We start from the raw sequence: 22,863 nt of genomic DNA, 5'->3' as shown, positions 1-22,863 counted from the left end.
ACTAAGAATCAAATGTGTATACATACTCCATTAATGAGTCAAATAAAGTATCCTGAATTATCCACTGGGAACTCCCCTAGGACTGTATTTTTTTTATGGCAACATAATTTTTTTGTGAGACTAAGAAAACAGAGATAGCTGTTACATAAGCTTTTCGTTGCCTTTAGAGCTTACAAAGCCCCTGTTTGAGGTGTTCTTTGAAGATTTTAGGATTATAAAAAAATTACTTTTAGAGCAAATAAAATAATGAAGCAATGAAGGAATAATGCCCTAAAACAAGACTACTGTGCAAAACCTCTTGTCAGTTAGTGATTTGGAAAGGAAGACCAATCCTTCTCCTCACATGCAGAGAGGACAGTTAAATAGCCCTTTATACAAAATGTATTTCCCTGTCCAGTTCCAAAAAGCTCTTTTTAAATTCAGCTGTGAGAAACATATGTTTTTTCATTCCTATAAATAGGTAAGCAGTGAGAAAAGGAACCTCTAGATTTCATTTCCTGTTGAATTATTGGAAAGTCTTACTTTACAGGTTATATCTAATCCATAAGAGTTCTCTCCTCTGCTTGAAGCTCCTCCCATTTTTTCAATCCTTGAAATTACGCCCAATGGAACATTCAATACCAGAACTGGGTCCTGCAAGGAAAGTTTAAGTAAGGAAAAGATTAAACTGAAAAGAAGACTCAAGCAAAATGTTCTTATGCATTCTAGAATAGAAAGCAGACGTGAAATACATACAGGAAGCAAAAGTGTGTTTCTGTGTTTGATTGAGTCTCCCCTCCCAACATGTTATGAAGGCTGTACAGTCACTCTACAGCCTTGAACATCATCCAATTTAACATGCAACAAAAACACTTCATGCCTAATACAGTATGCAGAGAAAAAAAGGTGGCAACACCCTAAAAGATGCCTTCTGCTTGCTAAGACTGCTTTATTGATATACTGAATAAAGTAGAACAAAATGAAAAAGAGATTACTAGTAGAATTAGCTGCAACCAGAAAGACGTCAGTTCAGCAGTCCTAAAACCTTGTTTTTAAAACAAAAAATATCATGGTTCTATTGATCAAAGTATTTTTCTTTTCCAACAGCAAGGACAGTCAAAATCTTGGTTTACTGATTGCCATTTTCATTAGTCGCTGCCCTTGATCTATCACAGAATAAGTGTAAAGGGAACAGCTATCAAAAAAACTCCAACAGATAAAAGATAAAGGTATCAGTTCAGTGTAAGTGATTAAACTGTAATTTTACCAGGCAAAAGTCACACTTTTACAACACATTTAACTTTAAAGAACTTCCATTTTTAGATGGATTTCTCAGTGGCACAAAGGCAATTACTGTTTAGTCATTACACAATTAAGATACGGTTATTACAAACATTACAGAGCATTTCAAGTAAAAAGCCTCCCATGCAATTCCACAAGCATACGTGTGCCAAAACTAAAACAAATGAACTGGCTACAAAATAAATCAAAGGCAGTGGGGGTGAAGGGAAGGGGGTTTAAAGCCAACTCATCATCTGACGGAAGTAATTGTGGCGTATTACTCACATTTTCCACACTTCTTAGGTACAGCCTGTAGTTTGTGATGTACACTCTTCCTTTAACGGGGCCATTAAATGGACACATATAAATAACATCCTTGTCTGTAAGAAATGCAGCATTTCTTAAAGATTGCTAAAAGAAAAAAATCAGAGCTATGGACAGCATCAGTTAAGTAGCAGTAAAATAAAGAGTGCTGCACTCAGCCACTCTGAGAGATGAATGAATTTAAAAAGTAATAAATCTGAATTTTGTCCACTTGAATTATTAAGAAAATGTGAAAGTTTCATACACTAAACTTGTCCAAATTAAATCAGCAGATTTCAGTAGCCTTCCCTAGTTACATCTGTGTTCTTCTCTTTCTTGGCACTACGTGGGAGAGGGGAGGACATAGAGCAGCGAGTAGATTTAAGCCCTCTCTGTGATTACTGAACCAGTCTATTAACTATCCCAGCACAAATACATTCTTCTGTTGATACTATTACATCTTTCAGTGCTCTGTAACCAATTCTGCATTGAAGTACGTAGTTCAAGTTGTAAAGTGCTTAGGGAACTCACCATCCTGAAGAGAAACATTACATTTCAATTTGAGGCAATCAAATACAGCAGGGCCATCAGTAGTGTTTCAGCAAGTACAGTAATAAAATGAGTACTAACACATACTACTCAAAAAAGAAAGATTTAACTGAAGCAATGCCATTAAAGACTTACGTGAAGCACTACAAATACCTCTTTCTCCCTGTCCACTCATTTCTTTAGCCCAGTCTATTTATCTGCCTTCCACAACAAGCACTCTCCTTCCAGCGTGCTGCCCCAAAGCACAAACGATTGTCATAGGGATCATACCAAACATTCATCTTAGTCCCACACCCTCTCCCTCATGCCCTCCCTACAACTTTCCTCATTAAAAACACAACTACTTCCTCTGAATCACCATTTTTGGTTTCACCTCAGCCAATCTTGTTTACAAACCCACCTAACAAATGCTCGGGCCAGAGGAAGGCGAAGCTTCACAAATAAAAGACAGAGCACTTTCAGTTGCATTCTGATACCTCAACGCAAAATTCCATGAGTGGAAGACTCCATTCCAGGAAGAGCCTCCATCAAGTAAGAAATCACTGTACACAATACGTTAATCTCCCTTATGCTACAACATTACTGTTTGTAGAGGCTAAAAAGTGCATAGTAGCTATGTGCATGCCATGCCCCATCAAGGAAGCATATGACTGTACTTAGGGTAGTCACAGTTTGGGCTACGGTTCCACACTACTGTACACGCTATCAGTACATAGTGGGTGGCATGTAGAATTCTCTTGACTTCGGAAAGCTTGCAGGGGCTCTCATCACTGGACACCTACTACTTAGTCTGTAGATACAATGATGACACATCTTGACTTGCAATTTCTTTGTACTGGAGGATCTGCCACGTGTGGAAACCAAGATTTTAAAGAATTAAGAAGTTATTTGTGATAAGTGATAAAAAGTCCCTATCGCAATTACTTTAAAAAATTCATGGCATTTTAGTATGACTTACCCCTGCCACCAGCCCAAACCAGTCCAAATTATGAAACAATCCAGTAAGATACATGTATGTGCCAGATTGCTAAACGTACACTGCATTAGACAGCTATATAGCTTCATACCTGTAACTCTAGTCTCTCCTGGCAGACGAGGTATTTCTTCATTTTGTTCCCAGTTAGTTCCATCTTTTAGAGTCTACAGAAAGCAAAGTACAACAGCACATCGTATTTTATTTACAATTCCTTCATGTTCCAGATTAAAAATCTTAAAGGTAATTTCTGCATGGGAAAGAACAGGTTTTTCCACAGTAGAAATTGACAGACTGAACCAAAACACGAACACACACTACTATACTAAACTGCAACTATTAAACATTTAAAGGTTGAACAGATCTGAAACATAAGCCTGTTTTAGTCTTTCTCCTTCTAAAAGAACACTTAACTATATTTCCATTAAATTGGAATTAAATTTCTACACTGTAAGTTCTCCGAAAGTTTTGTGCATTTAATTTTCAAAGGACACTAGGCTTGGAAGAACAACTGAAATCACTTAAGCAAACTACTCAACAACTACTACACACAACCTACTCATTTGTGACTTTCCCACATTCAGTCGTTTTTAAGAATGATTAATAGAAGATAATCTTTGTTTTTGAAGAAATGTTTAAAAAGCTAAATAAAACTTTAGTTTCTGTTTTCTTGCACACAGGTTACATTTTCTTCAGCCATGCAACATCAAAAAGAAGAGGGGAATGCCATTCAGATAGTTTTAATGTATTTCCCACTGGAGAGAAACATTTTAAAACTGAGCCAGCCAAACATAACTAGGTATAACTTATCAATTGCAGTACAGAATCTTTTTACAGCATCAAAATGCCAAAACTTTCAAGAATGCCACAGAATATTTCAATGTAGAAAGCAAGGATTTAGAAAGCAAGTACATTAGAATTGATTTTAAGGAAGCTCTCATAACTTGTGATACAGAGAATATTTCACCCATCCACTCTGAAAGACATTTAAATCAACTCAGTTAACTGCATTAGAATTTTATCAATAAAAGTAAGTATATACATTCAAGAAAAAAGTCATTCAAATACTCATTTTTCTACCCAAATATAGATGATAATGATCTCTGGGATCTCAGATGTAAAAAACGTGAAAAAAGTTACACTCACCCTTTTACTTGAGGAACTCTCCAAGGAGTTTGAATTATATTTAGGTGTTGATGATGAGGCCATACCGGGTATCTGATGAGAAAGCACAAATTGGAGACTTAAACTTCCTCCTGGACGACATACTATTTACAAGAGAGATTTTAGACTTTGGAGGTCCACAGGTAGACATCAAGAGCTTCCAAGAATGTTTTGCAAGTTACAATTAATTTAAAAAATTACACAATGCCTTGTAATTGAAGGTTACTATTAAAAGCATCCAATTCTAACAAAAAATTCATTACTAGCTCTGGGATTGGTTCTTATTATAATGAATATTCTGACTCAAGCTGTATTTTGGAATTCAGTTGTTTGAATACTATTATTAGTTCAGTTAACAGACATTAGAGTGCTTGTTTTAAGCAACAGAATACACATACTATGAAATGCAACCTACTTGGAGCATTTGTATTAGGACTTTTCATTTAGGAAAACAGGGAGAAACTATAAAGTTATTGCATAGCTCTTGAAATCACAAGCATGTCAATACGCTCCAGTGTTTCAAGTTTAAAAGAAAAAAAAAAGAGAGAGAGAAGGAAAAAGCAGGAGTTCCACAGTACTACATTTAAAAACAATCCCCCATTTCCTAAACTGAAACTTCAGTTAACACACCAGAAGGGGGAGTGTCCAGCCTTCTGGTCTGAATAGCCTTGATATGGTTAAAGGAAAAGGATTTTTTTTTTTTTTTCAAATGGTATTGATTAAATATAGAATCGCATGATACAGGATTCATCTTCTTAATCATTTCCTGACATTGCACAAGGGATCTCTAGAACAAACACTGGGAAAACGCTCATACTTGAAGTTACTCCAAACAGTAACTTTGTACCAAATTATACTTCCCTTTCACTAGTCACACGCCCTCCATCAAGCCGATTTGACATCACACATCAATCCTGAAGTTTTTGGTTGGTTGGTTGGTTGGGGGGGGGGGGGGGGGGGGGGGGGGGGGGGGGGTGCGTGATTACAGACTAGCAATCTTTGTTTCTATTCCAGAAATGAAACATTGTAGCCTTAAATAAGCACTTTCTCTCCCCTCTCAACACTGAAAAAAGATTTGCACAGATCTCTGCACCATGACGAATCAGCCCATAACAGTGGGCTCACAGTGACACTGCAACAGTCCTACACAAGCAATAGCGACACATTAAACTGCAAGATCCAAAATGCTTTGAAGTTACTATAAGGATACAGGAATGTGTCTGTGCAGGAAGAAGGGGGAAAGCCACAACCTGAAGTTCTACAGCTTTCTTACCTCCTTACAGTGCCCAAGTCTTCCACATCTCATAAAGAAAACATAGGAAACCTGACATTGTATTTAAAACTGTAATATTCAGTGATACAGCTTATCAGTATAAAAATCACAACCCTCCACAAAAAAAAAAAAAAAAAAGAAGAACAACCCAACATTAAGTTGGAAAATGAAGAAAAATGCTTTTGAATATCACAGAGCCTGTGTGACCCTGTCATGTGGAGGTATTTCTTCCTTTCTGGGTCTCCAGCAGTCTCAGCCTTCTCCAAACACTGAAACAGAGGGGTCCTGAACTAATTCTAGTGCAACACCAACAATTTACATGAAAAGCTATTAGCAATCAACATTAAATCATTGTTCTTTCAAACTACCCTCCACAGAAAAACTATTGCAACACTGGAAACTAATGTTTTGACTATAAAATTTAGAAGATTAAGAGAAGATATCTTCACAGTTTTTCCTTCCTTGCAATATCTTACATACTATAAAACTTAAGGTAGATTTAACTTTTTCTATGCTGCTTTGTTAACTTGTGAACATCCAATATTGGGTCAGATGACTCTGCTTAATTTATAGAAGCTTAAGTTACCTAATAACCAGATATTTGTAAAGGTAAAAGGTATATTTACTCAGAAGCTTCTTTTAAAATGTTTTCCATATGAAGTGGGTTTTGTTCATATTTTAAGTGAGAAATACCAGCTCAGACAAAGGCACAGCAGCCCCAGTTTTTCTATGTCAGCACAGAAAGTGGTTTTAACTAGAGCTCACATAAATTTAAATTAAGGCTGCACCAACCCTGAGAGACAAGTGAGCATAAACAAGCCCTAGAAAAGTGACTTTTAAAAGATGTGGCAACCCTGAATAGATCTGCACTGCAAAATGGAAATTTTGACTGCAGCAGGTACAGGCACACCCAAGCTAGCTGTTGATCTTACAACCGCAGCTACTCCACCAGCAAAGCCACAGAAAGACAAGCTTCAGCAGAGGTCACACAAGCCCACCCAGTATCCTGGACACTCACCTCTGTGCCAACCCACTGCCGAAGCTCCTAAGAACAAAAGCTCGTTTGGACATTCCTTATGCCTTTCAATACTACCTCCAATTGTAGCACACTTCTGCTGCTCACAGAGGGAAGAGTAAGAAGTGTTTTAAAAGCCTTCTGTTTCTTTCTTTGCTTTCTATATGATCTCCTCCCTTACCGCACATTCACTAAGCTTTGGCTGAAGTATAGCATTACATGAGGTGAGTTACGATTCTGAAATAACCATCTGACTCCAGAACACTGACTACAACTTTTCCAAACCTCAGTGTAAATTAAAAGGACTTAGCAGAGATCCCTTCAGATTCTCAGAAAAATTTCTCTTTATAGAACCTGACAATACAGCAGCACAGAGCTTGTCTCCCCTCCACACTGCCACCCCACTAGGCCGCTTCAAATAAACAAGATGTCTGTGGAGCTCTTGCAGCAGACCTTTGTGTGTGTGTTTCTGCGTATGTAAGTTTACTTTGTGTAAAATTCCCCCAACTCTCCATGAGACCGATTTCTTTAAACATACTGAGAATTAATTCACTCACTGACTTCAATTTCTATAGAATATTTCATTATAGAATTACAACCAACTACTGTTTCATTTCCAACATTTTAATGATGCAAACTAGACTTACTCAGAGCTAATTAAGTTGAGTAAGTATGTATTGAAGGTAAGGTGTTATCTGTCAGATTTTTTTTTTTAAATCCATCAAATATTTTCACTAAAATCAATGCACATTTTTTCATCAGTATATAAGTGGAAGAATTCTTTTAATGCTACCTGAATTTTGCTTTGAAATCCAATCACACTTTAAAAACAGAAATACTAATAAGCACATTTATAACCACCCACATCTCCCCTATTTCTGTAAGTAAACCATGGTCAAGTAATTAAACTTTACATTATAGAACACCCATTAGCATTTAGAACAATGTCCACTTTTGGACCCCAGTACAAGACAGGCATTGATAAACTGCAGTGAGTTCAGCAGAGGGTCACCAAGAAGACCAGGACCTGGAATGCCTGCCCTATAATGAGAGGCTGAGGAAGCTGGGAATTGTTCAGCCTGAAGAAGAGACAGCTTCAGCGGGACTCTCAGCTGCCCACCACGACCTTTGAGGTGGTTACTGAGAAGACAGGGACAGGGTACTCAAAGTGGTGGGTGATGAGAGGACAACACACAAAAGAAACCAAAACAAACTAGATTCCAGCTTGATTTAAGGAAATAAAAAAAAAACAACCCACCCTACTTTTGTACCATAAAGGCAATCAGGCAGTGAAAACAGGGCCCATGGAGGTTGCAGTCTCCATTCTCAGAGGTTTTTAAGACCCAACTGAACAAAGCTTTGAGCAACTGGGTCTGATCCTGCTTTGAGCAAGAGGTTGAACTAGAGACCTCCTGAATTCCCTTTCAACCTGAACTACTCTATGCTTCTGTGATCTTCAGGCAACAGACAAGCTTAAGTTCTCATTTAAAAGTACCCATCAAACAAGGACACACCCTTAAAGAAGTGGACTCCTCTATATCAAAACAGCAAACAAGTTTTCAAAAACATTTAAAATGAACACGAAATATTTCCCTTTATAATATTATTTCTTTTTCTGTCAAACTGTAGAAGCAGCTTCTGGCAACCTCCCAAAGTAATATTGCCATGAACAATTCAAAAACATACTCCATCATAGTCTTAAAATAGCTACAACTTTCTCATTATCACAGAGCAGCAGTAGTCCTTCCACACAGGGAAAAATCTTGCAAGTAGTTTTCCACTGCAAACACATTTTATTCCCCAGTATCACCCATATGTACTTCTAGACTCGTACAAAAATTGAAAAACATACAAACCTCACGCTTGTCAGCAGCTGAACAGAAGTACAATTACTCTGCAAATTTAAAACAAATCAGACACCTTTGTGATATTCTGCAGTTACACACAGCTGAACATTCTTCCCTGAATCTAGAACAGCAAGGAGACAAAGCTATTTTACTGGATTTAACTTGAACTAATAAACAAAGCTTTGTTAAAGTTACCAGAACTTAATATAGTAACACTACCGAGAAATGTAGGCTCCAATGATCTTACAATAACAATTAAACTACTTGGGATCTGTATTTTCATTAAAGATTATATTTATACTTGAGTTTCCTAGGATTCATGGGGATGGAGGTACAACAACATTTGAAAGGGTAGGCACTGAAGGCCAGATTTTAAGAAGTCAGTTCAAGGATCCTGTCTGCTCTTTATGAATAAATGCCAACAGACACAAGTATATGCCCACACAGAAAATCTAAATAAACTTTAAAACATGTAAATAGGCTTTTGAGGGTTAAGAAACCTGAAAAGACCAGCTACTCTTTCCTTAAGCTTCTTCACTGCCAACAGGTTAGGGTATGTGTGCAGTCCAGCTTGGAAAGACCACCAAGACTCTTGTAAGCCATGTTTAGATTGACAACAGCCTGGTGAAAGTAGTTCTCACCATTTAATGATCCAGGAACAAATTAAAGCTCATTTGACATTTTGCTGGTCCTTTTAAGGCTTCATTTTCACACCAGAATCACACCAATTAATTTGTAGCTATTGTATAACTGAGCCACGCTTGCATCAACCTAAAATCTTTATACATTTAAAGAACTAGTTTGTGCCCAAACACAACATAATCTGCATCTACCAAAGGATTACTACCACAAACATCTGAGATCAAGTAAACTGCATCAAGTAAATTGTGAGCACCACTTTCCAGGTATTTAATATTTTTGACCCTCCATCACCAGATTAAAACTTTGGAGGAAAAAAAAAAAAGGCTTTCAATTTTGTACCTATATTAATCATTTAGAGCAACAACAATTTTGACACCACTTCATTTTACATTAAGCTTTTAACTTTGTATAGTCTGTAATGTTCAATATGTTAATCTGGAAAAGTTGAGGAAATTAAACTACTAAATTACCATACTTATAAGATATTTACAGAATATACTGAGTAAGAGGTAAACATGATGTGAAGAAACATTAGTGACACATATTACTATAGTTGAAGCAGTTTGGTTTGGGGTTGGGGTTTTTTTGTGTGTGTGTGTGTGTATATATATATGTATATGTATATATATACACACACACACATATATAAAAATAGGGGTAACAGGATAAGCGTGAGAATTATTTGCTTTTACCAGGATCAGATTTGTCAATACAGTAAAAATGAACAACAAAAAGTTTGACTGAGTATCTTCTAGAAGCATTCCAATTTCTGTCACACATCAATAACCATGACACAGGATAACACCAAAGTTCACATAATCCTGCTCCAGATAATGGAGCAAGGATTTTCATTTTCAAGAATGAAAAAAGTCTGTGCATCTCCAAGGCCTCTCTTAAAAATATAGTTACAAAATTTACTAAGCCCCTTCATTTGCTATCATAGTAATTCAGAAAACAATTAGAGCACTTCTAAAAAGAGTTACAGTTACAATTGAACAATTATATGACACTTGAAAGCAATCAGAGTGCGGGTTAATCATTCAAGATATGCAAGGCATCTGCCAGTCTAGATAAAAATGAAGTTATTTTCATAGTTAGACCTGATACCAAACAAGGAATTATTTCAAAGAGAAGAAAAATAGTACTGTATTAGTAAACAATTTTTCACTGTGTTTGAGACGTAAATGTAAGTTAGTGCAGGTATATAGAAAAAGCTGCTTGCACCCTCATTTAAACAGAGGATGCAAAAAATGAAAAAGCAGGTTTATAATGATAAGGTATGCTGGTATTAGAAAAAGACTGTAGAGTTTTATTTGGTACAGTAACAACCTACAGAGCCATTATGAATATAATGCCTTGTGCTTCCCATAATAAAATTAAAAGCATAAAATACAAAGTCCTAAAAACAAAACCACATCTGTCAGCACCATGACTGCACAGAAGAGATAAACCTAATACACAGGTTTTCAGAAATAACATATAGAACAGAGCAGAAGTCTAGGAATTTCTAAGACAGTACCAAAATTAAGCTAAGACAACCATGAAGGGAGAAGGAAAAAAAAAAAAAAAAAAAAAAAAAAAGTATTTCACTCCAAGTACCAAGCAGAAAGGAGCATAAATCCTTTAAAAAAAAATAAATATGAAAAAGTAACAGTCCTGAAGGGTCAAGCCAACAACAGCATCTAAGTTATCATATCAGAGTCACCAAAATAAGCATCAGCATCTTTAACACTAGTAAATGAGCATTTAATCTAATGAAGTCAAGAGTAGTCATTCATCTCATTAAAGGTTAATAAAATTTTAGAATTAGAAATAAAGATATACAGGAATACAAAACAAGTCACAGCAAAGATCTACAGCAATGAAGGCAGTTTTCCAGACTTCAACTGTCCCTAACCAAATAGCACCAATCAACCAAAAAGAAACATAGTGAGACCGAAGTCCTACAGCCAACTAATCAAGTCCATAGAAATAAATACATCTCTTTCACACTCATTTAACTAGTTATATTGTAGCACAAAGGAACTATACTCAATAATGGAAACAAAAATAAGGTAGCAGAAGTCTCCAAAGTTTAACGAAGCTACAAAAAAAGTAAGTAACATAAGGCAGAGCATTCCAGCTTCAAACAGTCATGTAGTACTGACATCAAAAACATGCCTAGAGCAATGCCAATTCGGACACCACAGTTACATGTATTTACTTGTGGCCAGTATCAACTACCTGTCACTCATTATGCAACTGATGGCAAACAGAAAGAAAGAAAAACTGACTTACCTGTGAGATGTAAATATCACCAAAACAGGAAAAGGAAGAGGTTCTATCAAACCACTTGAGAGCACTTATGATTTCTTACCATTAGTTTAAGGGCAAATCATACCTATGATGCACACCAACAAACCACCTTTGCGTATCAAGTCATAAGCTTCTACCTGCGCTTATTCCAGAGTGGATCTTTGGAGTCAACATGGACTGCTAGGTGACAGAATCTCCTATTTCTTCTTTGCCATCACAGTAACAGGGTGTAAAAACCTTCCAAGTGTAACCTCTTGGTAATGGAGTCTGCAGCCCTTACCTTTCCTTCAAGTGAATCCTCATGATTCTACGGATCTGAGACTGGATTATGCCACTAGTGGGTCTTGTCCCTTAATGTCTAAATGCTAGTTCCCATTCGCATGTACTTACTAAACCTACGTTTTCCAGGGAAACCATACGAATTTTCAAGTCTCTTTGAAAGCCTTCTCAATTGAAGCCCTAACTAGAACACAAAAAGCATGCCAGCAGTACAAGTCTCCATGGGATACTGCGCATACAGAATGCACACTAGTATTTGCCCTTCTGCACAGAAGTTTCTGAGTCAGTTAATCAAATTCATCAGTAATGCATTATAAAAAATTTCTGTATCCTACAAAAAAAGTATCACTTACAAAAAAACTTGCGATCTGGAGCTACCTGTTTGGTCAACGCAATTCTCCACCAGGCTTCCTGTCTTTAAGAAAAATGCACTCCACAATCCCTCATGTTGCCAATTCTCTACTAGACTGGGAACGGCAAGCTGTACAACTCAACACGGACTGCTGAATTTTTTTGTGAAGAATCAGAAACACTCCCTCTCCCAGAAAAAGCGTTCTCTTGTTCCCTAATGTGCCCTGTATTTGAAAGGGCAAGTCATTGTCCCCAAAGGACTCAATATGAACAAGTGCAAACGAACAAAAGTTCACAACAGTCAAGTGACTGCTAATTCAGCAAACAAATTAGAAGCACGCCAGTTGCCTGCTGGCTCCTATTTTACAGGCTCACTATACCAGGTAGTTTTGAAGATATTAGAAGGAAGACCTTGCACTAACAAAAAATAATATCCTGACAATGAAGTTCTACAAATGGCAGCAAGTAGCAACAGCTTGGTAGAAAGTCTGGCAAACATTTTCTCAGTGCCACCAGATCCTATGCACTTCTGTGTATATGTTTCTTTAAAAAAAAAAAAAAAAAAAAAAAAATCTTGTAGCTTGTACATGGTAGCCACATGTTGAATAAATAATAGCTGGAGGAAGTAAAAAATCTTCAGTTCTGTCTTGATTGGTATTTCTCCTGTCTCCATATGAAGGTTTTCTTTCACTGTCTTAACTTCTCAGGGAATTTGACTCCTACCCTATTTTCAAAGTAAATCACAACTTCCAACAAGAGCTAACATAAAAGTTTGTAACATTACTTTCTCTAATTATCAACTCAATTGCTTCCTCCTTTCAAATTATATTGAAAATGTAGCTTAGGGTGATATCCCTGGCTTTTATCCTGGAAAGCTTTCTTTTAAGAGAATTACAAGCTCTCTCACAAAAACATGATACAGTAGGATGCATGCCATCATGGACACTGAGTAACTCATCTGCTGAAGGGCTCTGATCTGTTAGTTAAGAGGTTTCTCATGCTTTATATCACAGTAACAAGGAAAAGCAGCACCTACTTCAGTGGTAATAAACATAACTATTTGCTAAGGCTTGTTTTCTAGCAACTGTCAGAGGTCTATTCCTTGTAATTTATGCTAACAATTACTTCTGTCCACTTGTACTCGCTTATTGCTTCTCCTGTATTTGTTCTATGCATAATATCTTTCTCTTGTCATGATTATTTTCTTTCCTGACTTTTTCTTAATATTTACTCTGGTAACTGAGTTCTAAAGCAGAAGTTCAGTCATGTGAGCGGATCAAAGAAAGTAGTAGTTTTCCCTCTATGCATGTAGCCCTGTACAGCAAGTAGCTGTTAAATCTAGCTAGATTAGGTGGCATGACAGAAGTGAGTGGGTTTTTTTAGGAACCATTTGTCACATTACCTCTAGAATCAGCATTACATCTGTAGGAAACCTATGCCTGAAGGCTGATCTGTGGCTTTCTAAACCCACCCAGTCTATTTTCTCTACTCTGCACCACCTGCAGGGAATGTATACCTCCCACATTGTCAAAAGCTGATGCGGTTGACAGGAAAGCCTATGGGATAGCAAATACAGCTTCAAAGTTTTCTATTAAGAAAGCCTTCAGTTGCTCTCTGCTCATTCTTCTTGAAAGATATCCCCTTAGGCCACTGTAGTTCTATTGCTAAAGATTTAACTGATGATTCCACCAGAGAAATGGAAATTGTATCTGTTAAATAATGATATACTGTATAAAAAAAATGACACTGTAATGGTTAAAATGACATCCCCTACTCAGGCTTTCCTCCAACTTTCCTTTGAGAACTTGTATAACCGATGCATCAGACTCATCCTCTTTCATCTGCTGTGTTTAGTTCCTTCTTCCACTACATGAATTGCTTCTCTGAATACACATAATACCACGGAGAAAGTACCATTCTGAGTTTGTCTCTGTTTAAAAAGAAGTAGACTAAGGACTACGATGAAATCATCCACAAACCATTCTTTGCTTCAGTCCCTAAGAAAGGGGAGATTGGGACTATCCTGCCTAAATCATTCATGGGGCAGCACCATACTTTTGGGTATGCTCTCTTTGAAGTAACAAGCAGGTACTTTGCTGGGCACAGGAAGTTTGATACTTCTGTATTCCACATCTGCCTATGTATATTAATGCATTAATGGGTCCAGTCACACCACACAGAGTCTCTGGCATACAGCCTTTCCATTCATTATATGCAACAACAGCAAAGAGGCCGCACACCAATTACTTAAATTTTGTTGAAAAACACATATCCCCTCTTACACAGAAGTGTAACCCAGTCTACTTGAAAAGTCTACTTACTTTAGTTTTCTCTTGCTCAGAAGCCTCCAGATTTAATAAGTCATTTCAGTTGTAGAAAATAGAGACATGACATGAGAAGACAACAGTGTGTTCATTCCTTCAACTTTCAAACAACATCTGACTTTTGTGCTGTAGCTGGCCCCTGACAGGAATGGAACAGGTAGGAAGACATTGTTAGCGTTGCCAGAATATTTCAATTGACATTACTTTTTAAAAAACTTCAGAAAGGAAGCAAAACCCCAGAATAGTTGCTACTAAAAACATTCTGGAGAAAGGAAACAAACAGTACTAGTTCTTTTTATGGTTTATCTTGATGCCAAACCTCCTAATACAAGTAGTTGGAACTGAGGAGAACTTTCTCTTCTAAAACTTCAAGATACGGTTTTGAAATGTTTCTAATGTATAACTCTTACACAGACTTTTAACCATGCTTATGTTCCCCATACATATTTGGGCATCTTTCTGCACACAATTAAGCATTTCCTCTCTCATCCCTTCCCAAAGAATACTGCCATTTATTTGTTTCTTTTCCCAAATACATTCAGGAATTACTTTCATATGAAAGCTGCTGTGTAACTCAGCAAAGTCAGAAGGAATAGACCATGAAACAAAACTTATTTTACCTGATTCAAGTTCTTAGAAAAATTAGTATGTTGTCTCCTTTAAAAGAACACACACAATATCAAAGATTTACAGTTACTTCTCATTAAATTAGTCTTGCATTCTAAATTAACTATTGTTAGTTAACACTGTAACTCTACATATCAGGAATACATTAACACTAGAGTTTGCTCAACCCCAGTGATGCTACAAGCCCGTCTCTTCGGCAAGTGCGTCTTTTGGAAGTTTCCTTCTGACCAAGCATAGAATGATAAACAGCGCAAAAAGGGAAAATTCTGCGTTTTATTGAAAACACCTCTATATCTCACCTCGTGACGTTTGCCACACCATGAAGCTACATACAGCCCCAAAAGTTCTGTGCATTAAGGCTTGTTGTGCTTACCAGCTTTGTTAATAACTGCACAGCCTAACTTTTTTAACCACCTAAACCACAAATTAACATTAAAAAGAAAACTATAGCAGGGAAGAGGTTCTGGTTTTGCACAGTGCGAATCCTGTACCATGAGATATCTGCCCTTCACATCTGGTTAATGATAAACAAATATATGACTACTGGCAAGCAATGAGCGCAATAATGTCCCAAAACAGGTATTATGCAGTAGAGCCAAGGTACTTTTTAAACATATATAGTTTTGATTAGTGCCTATCATGACAAGTCAATCTACAGGCCAACTGCAAATGACCTAACATCTACACAATTTTAAAACTGAATTTGCCTATGTTGCTTTCTATAGCACCAAGAAAAATGGGGCTTTCTGTGAAAAGAAAAAAAGCTAATGCCCTTCTTATGCTCTTAGTTACATGTACATCTGAAAAAAAAAAAAAAAAAACACCACAGAAGCAAACAAACCAAAACCCACCCATCACACAAAGTAGGAATTACGCTTTTTGACTGCACAAAGACCAGCAAGCAGAAACAATCTATCATCTTCAAATCATTCCTTGGTTTAACTCAACTAAAAACGTTTGCTCTGAAATGGAAGGTTTCAGCTTTTCAGCCGCGAACACTGGAAGAAGTCACATGCTTCAGAACAAAATTTAAGCCAGTCAGAAATGAATACAGCAGCGGCTTAAAAGTCTGAAAGCGAATCAAGAGCACTCGGAGTATTTTCGTCTCGCAGGAGAGGATTTCTTTTTACAGGGAAGGTAAAAAATTACAGTTCAAAGGTGTCCCTGCTAAGCCATGACGCTGGGCTATGCACTTCAGCAACGTCTCGCTTCCAGATCGGTTCAGGGCATCAGGGCGTGAGTCAGGAGAAGCCGGAGCCCAACAGCAACACGCAGCCGAGTCCCACCAGCCGCAGGGCCCGGCCACAGGTGACTGCCGGCAGGCGGGCCGGCACCGCGGCCCGATGGAGGTGGCGGCAGGGTGGGGGGGTCCCAGAGCGCTCAGGGCGGCAAGGGGGGCCCTCGCGAACGCCTCCAGCGACCGCCCAGACCACCCCGGGAGGCGAAGAGGCGAGCGACGGGGGACGCGAGGTGTGCCGTGCCCTGAGGGAGAGGGGCCGGGCCGCAGGGAAGGCCCGGGCCGGCAGCAGCCCCCGCCCCGGGCATACTTGAGGGAAAGGGAGACGGGAGGAAAGGATCCCCGGCGCGGGGAGGGGCTCGGGGTGCGGGGACAGGGGCGAAGGCCGCCGGGGGTAGCCCCGCTGCCCAGCCCGGGCCCCACGGACACTCACCGCGACGCGGCCGCCCTCACCGTCGCGGGCCCGAGTGCGGCGCCGAGCGCTGCCCGCCCCGCGCGGGCCCACCCCGCCCGCTCACGTGACGGCCCGGCGCCTGCCGGGAGGCGTAGCCCGCGGGGGCTGCCGGGAGTTGTAGTCGTAGAGGGCGGCGCTGGCGGGAAGGAGCCGGCCGAGGCCGTGAGGGGAGCGGACCCGCCGCGGGGCCCCGGGCAGCTCGGGGTGCTGCCAGCACCCCCCCTTGCCGAGCAGAGCGCTCCTAAATGAAACAGCCGGGGGGAAAGGAGGAGAAGGAAAGGAAAACACCGGAGAGGCGTCCGGTGTAAAGCAGGTCGAGTCGACCGGCCGGTGGCCGTTAACGACCAGAGGCGCCCCAGCGGCCCAAGCCTTCTGGATGCTCCCTGACTACAAATAATCATAGAATCACAGAATCATTTAGGCTGGAAAAGACCTTCAAGATCATCGAGTCCAACCATCAACCATGCCCACTAAACCATGTTATGGAGTGCCTTGTCCACGCGCTTTTTGAATACCTCCAGGGATGGTGGCTCAACCACTTCCCTGGGCAGCCTGTTCCAATGCCCGACAACCCTTTCAGTAAAGAAATTTTTCCTAATATCCAACCTAAACCTCCCCTGGCGCAACTTGAGGCCATTTCCTCTCATCCTATCACTAGTTACTTGACAGAAGAGACCAACACCCACCTCGCTACAACCTCCTTTCAGGTAGTTGTAGAGAGCGATAAGGTCTCCCCTCAGCCTCCTTTTCTCCAGGCTAAACAACCCCAGTTCCCTCAGCCGCTCCTCATAAGACTTGTGCTCTAGACCCTTCACCAGCTCCGTTGCTCTTCTTTGGACGCACTCCAGCTCCTCCATGTCTTTCCTGTAGTGAGGGGCCCAAAACCGAACACAGCACTCGAGGTGCAGCCTCACCAGTGCTGAGTACAGGGGAACGATCACTGCCCTGCTCCTGCTGGCCACACTATTTCTGATACAAGCCAGGATGCCGTTGGCATAAATACTGGTAAGAAGTAAAAGAATTGGTGATGCAGATGCCAGGAGCATTATTCATGTAACATTAAAAAAACAAACAAACAAAATCCTTCATAAAATGGACCATTGCCAACACACAAAGAGCAGCTGCGTCCATCTAGAGGGCAAGGTGGTGATTCAGGGACCCTTTGCTGTCTGATGCTATCTGCTCTCAGGAAAGGGAGATTTGCGATATTATAAAACTTTTTTGATGTTAAAAAACATATTTTTCAGTTACAAAACAACTGTGTCCAGTTTCTCCGGTGGTGTGGCCGGCCCTAACTTGTTCCCCTATCAGTGGGGGGACAATGCCTCTCCCTGCTCTCAGGACTGGATACCACAGAAGAGCTGATCAAAGGAAGAAAAGAAAGAAAACAATATAAAACAAAAGTAACCTTGGGGTCCTTCATGATCCCAAGCGATTAGGAGCTTCATACTGGGTTTAACCCAGATCTCGCAGCTCCAACGGTGCCCACCTCACACCAGTGCGGTGCCGGCGCCAGCTTCTTTGGGAGGAAGATCGTCACCTGCCAGTTTGCAAGCATCATACCAACAATCATCGCCTCTGCTTTTCCATATCTTCCCGAAAAAGTCTTTCTCCGGTTTAATTTTGCCAGTCATTTGTTGCCCATGAACAAGCAGTTACACCCTCTGAAGAGCTGACTGAGCTAAAGGCACTTTGAGGTGAACCATGCATTTGTGCCAGACAAGAAGTACTTTCAGCAGGAGCCACAAGACAATCATTTTTAAATTAATTTTATTCATTACTTTTGGGTGTCTCCTTTACTATCAACAATTTACATCTGGAATTCCAAAAACTTCAGAAAATCAAAACCAAAAAAAACACAAGGGAATTGGGCTGGTGCCTCTTATATGGAAAAAAATGTTTCTGGAGTAAAAAATATTTTTCTACAATAAGCATGGAACTCTGTGTTTTACATTAATAAGCAGCAGAAGCAAGCAGCAAGCAAAAGGAGATGAAATGTTGGTTCACCTCCCTGACACAGCCAATCTTGTCTGTTGTCTTCGGGTATGATACACTTTTTGCTTCTGACATCATCCTTTCAGTAAAGACTAGCTAGAAAATTCACAGATGCAATTTTGAAGTCTTGCTTTGATTCCAGTGTGGTATTTCCAACTGTAAATCATAAATCAATGTATTGGTTTATATGTAGACATTTATATGATGTTTATTGGTCTACATTTATGTCTGTGTATACACACAGAGGACCCTTCTTATTTGATGATTCACTCAAGGTTTCATTCAGATCACATTTTAAAGCTTTTCTCTGACATCATGAAAACTAGAAAGATTATTTTTTTTTGCCTTACTCATTTCTGACACTTCATGGCTCAGATCACTAAGAGTGCTCTCCACAAATGCTCTCATAAATTTCCTTCCATCAATTTTGTCCTAGATCTTTTCCAACCTGGCTTATGCCCCTTGCATTTCTTTAAAAAGACGAAGTCTCAAACAGCCTCTTGCTCATATGACCTTTAATGATCGCAACTATTATTCCACCCTAATCTGTCAAGTGAAATACTCTCCACCCTTGGTTGGTGACTGCCCTCTCCCTTTTTTTCCTCCTACATTTCTAACCCACCTACTGGCACATTTTTGAGGGGCTTTTTCCTACATGCCTTCCAGCTTCCAGTAGATATTAACCAGGCCTTTCACCTTGCATTGTTCCTATAGTCACTCTACATTTTATCCCCAGATAATGTGTACTACAACCACAGTTCAAACAACAATTTCCACTCAGATTTTTCACAGCTATGCCTCTTCACTGCAGATTGCCATGCTTTCCTAACTAAACTCCTGGCTTGTGTCTCTATTACCTTCTTATGACTGTTCAGTGGGACTTCACCTTCTGCTGCACGCAGTCACAAACGCCCCGTGAGTCCCACACCTGCATGGTCAGATGCCCAAAGATGATGTGAACTGGAAGAAACGTGATTTGAGTCACCTGATTGATGATTCACCTGATGGCTATTTGGATCTGCGAGAGCGTACCTTATTAAAGTTTTCTATGTGAGTAGGGTTCTGGGATGTTTAGGCTGTCTCTGCATTTCTGAGCCTGGTCCTTGTTCTTTTGTATTGCAGCATATGGTGCCTGGGTCAGATGGCACACAAACACTCCAGACTCCAATCCCTGCACCATCTGGATAAAAACTGGTTAATTGACAACCCTAATGTCACTTTAAGCTCAGTACAGTTAAAATAGTGTCTAGTCTTCTCCCACAAGTACTCTCTACTTTATCTATTACACTATTATCTGCCTGTACGTAATCATCTTTGACTCAGACCTTTCCGTAGCCCTTTATGTTCAGACTATGTCTAAATCTGTCCATATAGCTAAAACTCCCATCTTCTCAAATCTCAATTACTGCAACATCCTTTCCTTTCGCCTTGGAAAATATAACCTTGTCTTGCTTATACTTATTGAGAACGCTGCTACAAAGACCATTTTTTTTAGTCTGTCATTTTCACCGTGTTATTCCTCTCTTTTCATCCCTGTGCTGGCTCAGCCTACTCCATCATGTTGATCCTTACCTACATGTCTTTACTTTGGAAGGCCCCGGTAGCCTGTCTTCACCTTACTTGCCATTTCCATTCACTGCTGAGATCTAACGGCAGCTCCAGTCAGCCCACGATGCCAGTTTTCACAACCCACTTGTAATGCCTTTAAACAGGTTCTTTTGTGCATTCTTTTGGCTGCCTTTTATTTCCGAGGATCCTATAAACAGCCCAAAAGTTACTGATAATTTTTCTTCAGAGCTCTGCTTAAAACTTTTCTTTCCTGGAACGTCTACAATACAGTGTCACATTTCTTTATGCTGCCTCTCCTGCCTGTATTTCTCAGTTCTCTCATTTCATACTTTGTAAAGCTCTCAGGGCAGGACCATCCTTTGTGTCAATTCTGATCCGTAACAGGGTCTTGTAGCACTATGGTAATACAAATAATAAATACCCATGTGGAACTGAGATGCCAGGGAGAACCTAGGTATTATCAGATTGATGACAACAAAGTGCAATTTGGGAGCATAACCATACCTGATAATAATATTAACTCGTTTTCCTGCTATTCTGGAGAGTAAGGGGGCAAAACTATGTGCAGGTGGGGAGTCCACTTTAAATCAAGCCCATAGGTCAAGTTAAAGATGATTTATATCCATCTACCTCACAACAATCTTCACTTGGTTATAGCTGCTGTTGTGACAGATAAAATGGAAAAGACAATGTAGTGTTAAACGTATCATAAATACACAGGTATGTCTGTATTTTCACATATGTACATTTTTTTCCTTTTATGCATCAGCTATTAGAAAAAATAAGGCATATCAGTGGTTTCTTTGCTTTTCTAGCACTGTGCCACTTACACACTTTGTTTCCGGTTATTGTCCTTTGTTTGCTAACTTGATGTTTATTTTTGTCTCTGCTAAATAAAGACTGCCAGATTTAATTCTTATAAGCTGTACTTTAAGACCTCTTTAACCTATTTCTATCTAGCTTTTCCCTCAATTAGCCTAATCATTTCTTTATCAAGTAACATGTTACCAAATAAAACACTTACAGCACCCTAAAAAAAAAAATTGCCCCTTGATGCTTGACTCACAATAGCAATAAGGTGAGTTATATAAGAGTCTAGTTGTATTTCTGGATCCTGCGACTCCTGAGGGCTGGAAATAGCAATTGTATTTTGGGAACCATTTTCAGAAACACTGACTGAATGTACATACTTGTTATTGTGAAATCAGGCAGATGTTAGCTTTCAGATACCTAGGTTTTGCATGCACAGTACTGCTGTCATCAAAACCTGGCCCATGGCAACTGAAGCATACATACACACATACAGATATATATGTGTGTGTATATATATGTGTATATATATATACACACATCTGCTGTGACTAGTAGACAGATACCTCCTATTAGATGCTGATTCTTTGTCTTCAGGAGAAAATTAATATCAGGTACTTGCTGATTCTATATTTAGGTAGAAAAAAAATATTTTCTCCATGCAAATATTAGAAGCAGTTAGTATGTTTTATTTGCGAAATAGCTGCATTTCACAGGAAGGCAAACTCATTCTCACATGTATCATACCTAATTTGCATAGTAAGTAAAAGGTTTTAAGAGAACTGGAATGAATTGGATGAAAAGAACCAAACAAATGGAAGTTAGTAATATCCACTGAATTACCAGAATTGTTAGTGGAATTAATTTTAGTACGGTCAGAACAATGCCCCAAATTAAGAGAAATAGAAGAAAATCCTCTTAAATAGCACACAAAGGAGTAAGCTTCCAGTATACTTAAATGTAAATTGCAATAAAAAGTTACCTGTTAAATGTGTAAATATAGCTCATAAAACAGAAGGGCCTTTTAGACTAATACCTGTTAGTATTAGCTAATAAAACAGCTTCTGCTCTGTGCTCTGAAGTTCTCTGAAGGGCTGAGGTTTCATTCAAATCCTGAAAGAACTCTAGTGACCCAGGGCAGCTGAGACTGCAGCAGTGAAGAGGTTAAAAGCATAGCACCTTGGCATCAAACAGTTCTATCAGCATAAAAAAACCGTGTACGATGGACCCCCCCAGCACCCTTCTTCTATTGTCAAGGGCCACGCATGTACAACTTAAACTACAGTAGTGTCTGAATCACTTAAAATGCAGCATGTAAGAGTTATTTTAGGCATCATTTTAAGTATGCCAATGAGCACAACAGAGATGGGCTGTCAAAACAGAGTTAATACACGCCCTATGCAGAAATACTCTTTGGTTTATAGTACAAGAATCACGGCAGCTGATAGGACAGGAACGGAAACATTTTCACCAGCATTTACTACTCACAGTGGAATATTTGTGCATTTTTGAAAACACAGCACAGCCCCTCTCAGCTGTCATCCCCCAACGAAGAGGAGTTAGCTGTAAAATTCGGACAAGCTCCAGGCAGCAGACTGTGGTTGCTGAACGGTGAAGAGCCCCAAGGTCACAGGACCAGCCGGAGAGCCTGCAGAAAGATAGCACTGGGAGATCCCTTCCTCTTTCCTCTTTAGGAATGTGCATCTATTTAGATCACAACATATTTTTGCTTGATTTCCATGATAGTACTTGCTGTCATATTGTCAACAGAAGTGACTGCTTAGGCAGGATAGGCAATCAAAGAGCTGGCAATCTGTTCCAGGCACCGGTACCTACCAGATCTTTACTGATTTCTCTCTCTAAAGCCCAGCTGATCCATTAATTTGGAAGAAAATC

General features: G+C 39.4%; 1 protein-coding gene across 6 annotated transcripts in view; it reads right to left on the bottom strand.

Moving 5' to 3' along the window:
- Positions 1 to 16,645, bottom strand: part of MTM1 (myotubularin 1) — a 46,612-nt gene extending 29,967 nt beyond the window's left edge. For 2 of the 6 annotated variants that reach the window (XM_029997130.2, XM_029997132.2), the window contains exons 1-6: positions 16,573 to 16,645; positions 14,273 to 14,414; positions 4,232 to 4,303; positions 3,180 to 3,252; positions 1,546 to 1,640; positions 523 to 633 (exon numbers count right to left, since the gene is read on the bottom strand). In XM_029997130.2, coding sequence (XP_029852990.1) covers positions 523 to 633; positions 1,546 to 1,640; positions 3,180 to 3,252; positions 4,232 to 4,294 — 342 coding nt within the window. In that variant the 5' untranslated portion in view covers positions 4,295 to 4,303; positions 14,273 to 14,414; positions 16,573 to 16,645. Of the gene's footprint in view, positions 1 to 522; positions 634 to 1,545; positions 1,672 to 3,179; positions 3,253 to 4,231; positions 4,304 to 8,393; positions 8,506 to 14,272; positions 14,415 to 15,753; positions 15,777 to 15,850; positions 16,211 to 16,572 lie in introns of those variants that run through there. The other 4 variants (XM_041119076.1, XM_029997133.2, XM_029997131.2 and 1 more) reach the window with 4 other exon arrangements.
- Between the last annotated feature and the right edge of the window lie 6,218 nt (positions 16,646 to 22,863).

This window comes from Aquila chrysaetos, chromosome 21 (assembly GCF_900496995.4).
Source record: "Aquila chrysaetos chrysaetos chromosome 21, bAquChr1.4, whole genome shotgun sequence".
Lineage (NCBI taxonomy): Eukaryota > Metazoa > Chordata > Aves > Accipitriformes > Accipitridae > Aquila > Aquila chrysaetos.
This window is presented reverse-complemented; position numbering and strand designations above follow the sequence as displayed.